The sequence below is a fragment of the Haliotis rubra genome, unplaced genomic scaffold, assembly GCF_003918875.1.
Source record: "Haliotis rubra isolate DU_JTF1 unplaced genomic scaffold, ASM391887v1 Scf229, whole genome shotgun sequence".
NCBI classification, from domain to species: Eukaryota; Metazoa; Mollusca; class Gastropoda; order Lepetellida; family Haliotidae; genus Haliotis; species Haliotis rubra.
In genome coordinates this window covers 1,177,593-1,184,349 of record NW_025766325.1, presented here as the reverse complement: position 1 = coordinate 1,184,349, position 6,757 = coordinate 1,177,593, and the positions used below count along the sequence as shown (strand labels likewise).

General features: G+C 44.5%; 1 protein-coding gene across 3 annotated transcripts; it reads left to right on the top strand.

Annotated features, from left to right (window-relative positions):
* Nucleotides 1-799: 799 nt before the first annotated feature.
* LOC124277880 lies at nucleotides 800-5,172 on the top strand. Of its 3 annotated transcripts, none has more exons than XM_046713608.1 (2): nucleotides 800-2,064; nucleotides 2,150-5,172. In XM_046713608.1, the coding sequence occupies exons 1-2, from the start codon at nucleotides 800-802 to the stop codon at nucleotides 2,151-2,153; spliced, it is 1,269 nt and encodes a 422-aa protein (XP_046569564.1). In that variant the 3' UTR covers nucleotides 2,154-5,172. The 3 variants fall into 3 exon arrangements, with proteins under 3 accessions (XP_046569564.1, XP_046569563.1, XP_046569562.1); XM_046713607.1 differs by having other exon boundaries at nucleotides 800-2,067; nucleotides 2,153-5,172; XM_046713606.1 differs by having other exon boundaries at nucleotides 800-2,148; nucleotides 3,816-5,172.
* The last annotated feature ends 1,585 nt before the right edge of the window (nucleotides 5,173-6,757 follow it).

Below are 6,757 nucleotides of genomic sequence, written 5' to 3'. Positions count from 1 at the left end.
GAGGCACTATTTATAGAGGCTAATGAAGGGACAAGCTGAAAGTCACCGCAGATGACAATATAATGATATGAGTGGGAGATTGTAGTGGCGGGGGATCAGTGGGAGGGGGAGATACGAGACATCATCCGGGCTATATCTATGTCAGATGCAGCTACACTTCCCTCTCCGTCTCGCTGCCTACGACGGATGTCGCTGCTGCTGTTTCCCACCGATAGCCACGTGCGCGTCACAGATGCCGCTACTAGCTGTAAACATCTGCAACGTAAGGAAAATGATATTTTAGTTAAGATTTATTACTATGGGAATCGTCCGACAACAATCTCGTCCGACAACAAGAATCCGTAGCTGCGCATATAAATTGATCCATTTACTCTAAGGCATTCAGCGACATAGGATACAGTGAATCAATTATTTATTAAGAGAGAGCTCTCTCTCCCGTGAAAATATTTTCCCGAAGAGCATTTCCCCCTAACTTCTGGACTTCTCTAGCCCTGGGTCCGCCCATTCTCCTTCGGCATCAGGTCACGTGACCTCCCATGAGATTGCGCGTGAGGAATCGGCTTCAGTGCGCTTCCGCATCGGCGCGAGGTCAATTAGTTTTCATTATCGCTCAGGACTTTAATTGGATTTTTACTGTGTTTTCTTGGATTAGACTGTGGAAGCTGTTTGGATTTCCCCAACCTGTTGAATGTAAGTCCGAATTTGACTTTGGTCGTACTCGATACCCTGTCTGAACTTTCTACCTGGGGGGACAAGTTTTGAACTTTGACTGTGTCCAGTCTAGATTCTAATTCCTAAAATGGCGACCTCGGGCAACGACGGCGCCAGCTCCAGCAATTTGCTTGAAAAGTTACATTCCGAATTTTTGCGGGGGAAATCTTCCACTGTTGATGCTAGCAAATCCAAGGATTGCAGCAAAAGCCCATATACACTGCCTACTGACGAAACTGATTGTGAAGAAATTGAAACTCGGCCAAGCCCTGCACGGGACAGCCACATTGTGCACAACCCGCGCGATCGGGGTGCTTCAAGTACTGCAAGTACTTCCAAGGATGACACCGAGAGTGCATCGAGTGATGAACATATGAACTTGCTAAAATCTATGCAAGCAACCTTGAGTGCTGTAGTTTCGAAGGTTGACTTTATGCAAAATCAGTGGTTTGAGGAAGGTGACGATGGAATGGACACAGAAACAGGAGACAATTTAGCTATTAATAGATCGCCCAGGGACCAAGTACCCTATTTGCAAACCCCATCGGCAGCAAGCGGTGGCCAGTCGTGTCACGTGACACTGGCGGATGCAGAGCACGGAAGAGGAGTTACCTCCCCTGGCGCTGTCATGGCCGCCCCCATGCCATCAACATCCGAGAGCGTCGAAACTCCTTCTGCCATTCGGAATCTGGCCGAGAAGTTCAGGCCAACTGAGAAGGTTAGCCCCCCTGTCGACAAAGGGGTTGCGGAGCTTATTGACGGCCTCATGACAACAAGGCTGGAGGAGAAACAAAGACAGGATCTCGGCGAGAAATATAACCCACCATCAAACATGACAAAATTACAGCCTCCTAGAGTTAACCCCGGAATTTGGCAGATTATGGACACAGACAGCAAATCAAGGGATGTAAAATCCCAGAAAATACAGGAATCTCTCTGCCGTGGACTAGTTCCCATCACCCTGGCTATCAATAGCCTGAATGCGTTAAGCTGTGAGTCTGAACAAATCACACAGATTTTGAGTCAGGTGGTCGATGGTGTGGCCCTTATTGCCAGTGCCAGTTATGAACTGAGCATTCGTAGGCGTGACCTTATTCGTCAGGACATTACTCCAGAATTCAAATCTCTTTGTGCACATGGTATGCCAGTGTCAGACTTTCTATTTGGGGACAACCTCAATGAGAAAATAAAGGAACTCTCCGAGACAAATAAGCTTATGCTCAGAGTTGGCCAGCGGTCCTTCGCCCCTAGGGGTCGTGGAGCAGGCCGTGGAGGTTTCCGATTCAGAGGACGTGGTGGCCGTTTTTTAGACCAGCGCTCATTCCGCCAGTCTTACCCCAAGCACCCACCTCATTACCCGACATACAGGCCCCAGTCTCAGAACAACCGCAGGGCTCCATTGAGGGGGGTGAAGCGACGCTTTCAGGAGTAGGACAGGTTAGTGACACTGTTTTTCCTATTGCAGGTAGGCTAAAGGAATTCATTGATGAATGGGAACGATTGACATTTGATGAACACATTCTCCAGATTGTGAGAGGATGTAAGATTGACCTTGTAGATCTACCATGCCAGAATTCTGTCCGAGAAACCAAGCTAAATGCTACACAAGGTGCATATTTGGATAAAGAGGTTAAGACCATGCTAGACAAAGGTATCATAGAAGCAGTTCCTTCTACTCAGGAGGGTTATGTGAGCACTGTGTTCCTAGTGCCAAAATCAGATGGCACTTATAGACTCATCCTGAATTTGAAAAAACTGAACAACTGTGTTGAAAAACTCCATTTCAAGATGGAACACCTTAAATCTGCTCTTTGTCTCATTTCTCCGGGCTGTTTTATGGGCTCTATTGACTTAAAAGAAGCCTATTATGCTGTCAGTATTGCAGAGGAGGATAGAAAATATTTGCGTTTCATTTGGAGAGGTAGAACATATCAATATCAATGTCTTCCCTTCGGCTTGACGTCAGCTCCTCGCATATTCACAAAACTTTTGAAACCTGTGTTCAGTACTTTGAGGGAGATGGGTTACTTATCAGTTATCTATATTGATGACTCTTATCTCCAGGGACAAACATTGGCATTATGCAAGGAGAATATTCATGCTACGAAACATCAGCTTGAGAAACTAGGATTTCTGATTAACTATGAGAAGTCAGTGTTACAGCCCTCTCAGAAAATTGTGTTCTTAGGTTTCATACTGAACTCTAAAGAAATGACAATCTCTCTCACAGACAAGAAAGTCCAAAACTTTCATCTTCATTACCGTAACTTGATTGAGAAAGACTTTGTGACAATTCGGCAGTTGGCGAAAATCACTGGAATTGTTGTTTCTTATACTATAGCAGTGCCATTCGGCAGTTTGTTTGTGAAACGGCTGGAAATTGAGAAAACGTGTGCCTTGAAAGCGGCGAGAGGTGATTTTGAAGCTCACACCTCCCTTTCTGAGAGTGTAAGACAAGATTTAAAATGGTGGGAGGACAATGTTGACTCTAGTGGTGCTCCGATTCGCAGAGAGGAGCCAACACACACACTGACTACTGATGCCTCTGGTCAGGGCTGGGGGGCAGTGTTAGATCATGAACAGCAAAAAACTGGAGGTAGATGGTCTCTGGAGGAGCTGGAATACAAAACCAATATCAACTATCTGGAGCTAAAAGCTATCCTCCTAGGCCTGAAGTGTTTTGTAGACAATTTATCAGGGCGTCATATACGCCTTCGCATTGACAATGCTACTGCTGTCTCCTACATTAATCATATGGGAGGTACCAGATCCGAGCTGTGTAACAGTATGGCCCGTGAAATTTGGCTGTTGGCGCAGCATTATGGTATGTGGTTGTCAGCAGTCCACCTTCCAGGTACCCAGAATTGGGTAGCTGATAAAGAGAGTAGAGTGTTCGAGGACTCAACTGAATGGATGTTAAAGCGTGAAATTTTTCAATCAATTACCAGTAACTTTTTTGTGCCTACAGTTGATTTGTTCGCTTCTCGTTTGAACAGTCAGGTACCTGTCTATTTTTCATGGAAGCCAGATCCATATGCTTATGCCTTTGATGCTTTGATGTATAGTTGGACAGAATATAAATTCTATGCATTCCCACCCTTCAGCCTACTGGACAGAGTCATGGAGAAAGTCAGATCAGACCGGGCGGAGGGCTTGGTGATCCTACCAAGGTGGCCAACGCAGAACTGGTACCCAGCGATGCTGAGAATGTGTGTGTCTCCACCCCGTCTACTGCCGAGGGGGAGGGGTACACTTGTGCTTCCATTCAAGGAGTTGTCGGTTCACCCTCTCCACAGGAAACTTCAGCTGATGGTTTGCCATTTGTCAGGCAGTGTCTACAGACTCAGGGACTGTCAGATGACACCATATCCATTGTCATGCATTCATGGAGGGGAGCACCCAAAACAGTACAGAACATACCTAGTAAAGTATCGTGATTTCTGTAAAAGGGAGGGTAGAGACCCCTTTGTACCTAGTGTTAATACAGTGTTGGATTTTCTGAGAAAGCTCTATGACTCTGGTTGTGGATATAGTGCCATTAACACGGCTCGCAGTGCTTTATCTGCCATATTACAATTTCCATCAGGCTTACCTATAGGTCAGCATCCCTTAGTAAAGAGATTTTTGAAGGGCATTTTTAATCTTAGGCCAGCCTTACCAAGATATCAACATACTTGGGATGTTGGTGTAGTGTTAGATTATCTAGTTAGCTTAGGTAGCAATGATCAGTTGTCCCTAAAGACCCTCACGTTTAAACTTACTATGTTATTAGCCCTAGTTAGCGGTCAGAGGGTACAGTCTCTACAGTTACTGAGCCTGGATAACATGAAGAGATCCAGAGACAAAATTGTGTTTGTTATCCCTAGTTTAGTCAAACAGTCTAGACCAGGTGTTCATGTGAAACCTGTAGAGATCTGCCAGTTTGAGAAGGAACCTCTGTGTGGGGTTCGCTGTTTGGATGAATATATTTCAAGAACAGAGACCCTAAGGCAGCATTATCAGTTGCTTGTTAGTTTCATTGCCCTTACAGAGCAGTGTCCAGAGACACAATCTCCAGATGGCTGAAGATTTTACTGAGTGCAGCTGGAATAGACACTGAGATGTTTAAAGGACACAGCACACGGGCTGCTTCTACCAGTGCAGCTCACAGTGCGGGTTTGTCTATGCAGACTATAATGAGTGCAGCTGGTTGGTCTTCTGCGGGTGTGTTCGCCAAGTTTTACAACAAGCCTGTGGACACTCAGCTGTCTTTTTGGTGAAGCAGTACTTGCCTCAACTGAGTGACATTTGTTCCCAATGTTGAACACATTTCCTGATATTAATTCCCTAAAAGTTACAGATGTCATGACAGGATTGCATTGATGTGACTGTTTTCTCTATTTTGATTCTTATTGATGGAAACAATACTGATACATCCTTGTATTACTGAGTCAATTTGTTTAATTAAAGCCATTAATCCTTTTGTATGGTTTTCCTTGCTCTGAAGAACTGCTTTGAATTCTCATGGGAGGTCACGTGACCTGATGCCGAAGGAGAATTGAGAAATTAAACGAGACTTACCTGTAAGTTGAAGTTTGATCGAGATTCTCCGAGGCATCAGGGAACAAGTGAGCTCACATGCCACTCCCACCCTCCCAGTATATACTCAGTGGTTTCTAGTTGGTTCAGTTTCTACAGAGCAAAGTACTTTAAAGACTGAAGCCGATTCCTCACGCGCAATCTCATGTGAGCTCACTTGTTCCCTGATGCCTCGGAGAATCTCGATCAAACTTCAACTTACAGGTAAGTCTCGTTTAACATCGTTGTCTGTACGCCTTTGCCCTGCAATCTGAGCTGTCCAGATGAAATCTCGACTCGTCAGTGAACAAAACACCGTCCCAATCCTGTCTCATGTGCCCTAGATGCTGTCTGCACCAGACATGACGTGCATGCCGGTGACGTTGGAACAAAACTGGACGTATTGCAGGCATTCGGGTTCTGATGTCGATGTCTGGAGTCGATTCCAATGTGGTTGTCTTTCTGACGTGACGTCACGCGTGAATGGCCGATCCGAGGCAAATCTCTCGTGTTGCCATAATGTTGAAAACGTCTCCATAGAGATGAGATCGTGATCGATGGACATTTCATTTTGGGCCATTAATGTATACCCACAGCGCGGAGACGCTGGTTTTTTGTAAGCCGTGGCATGACGTACGCGCAGTTTAGGTTGAAATTAACGTGTTCTCCACAAAATTCAAAGATTAGAGAATAATCAATCGTTTTTTTCAATTTTCAATATCAGGTGTGCGAACTTAAGGTGTCAAAAAGCATGCAAAAAGTGAGTAAGTTCATTGTGCACAAAATGTACATGCCACGCGCGATGCGTGACATCAAATTCCGTGCAAAGTGCTTTGCTACATATATATTTAGAGTTATTTTTATAACTTTTCAAATACATGTAACTTTTATTTTATGCAATTTTATGTTATGCACAGTTACTTTTTTCCGTTAGTATATTATAAATATGTTTGTAAAGGTCTTCATAAAGCATTTCGTTACATGTTTAAGTACAGATTACAGTACCCTTGAGGGTTTGAGTCTTAACCGGGATACGCACCCACACTATCAGAGTGAAGCACCGGGCCACGACGTATACAAAGTCAGCCATCTAACCCACTCGGCCACTGGGGCTTTCACAAAAATCTGACAACTGGGAGTCTGAGTCAGGTACTTTGTGTACCCCTCTGACTTCGTTTGTCATAAGAATAGTTTTTTGAATACGTATTAACTACAGGTGACCAGATATCGACGGGGTGGGGGTAGAGGATGAGACAGGTGAGGGTAGCAAGTCAGTCTCCAGGAACGCTGTGCCACCCTACTCTGTTTGTACAAACTTTCTTTAAAGAATAGAAATGTGGGTGATTGAAATATGGCCTTATGGGTAATTGAATAGAAAGGTTCATACATTTCTAGTCCAGACAACTGTGCCTATAACATGTCTTTTTGGACTAATAGTTCTCTACTTTTCTGTTGTGCAGTTATATTTTCATTCAAAGTCAGAAATGAT

Coding starts and splice junctions, on each gene's coding strand:
- LOC124277880 (XM_046713606.1), top strand. CDS start 800: ATGGCGACCTCGGGCAACGACGGCGCCAGCTCCAGCAATTTGCTTGAA.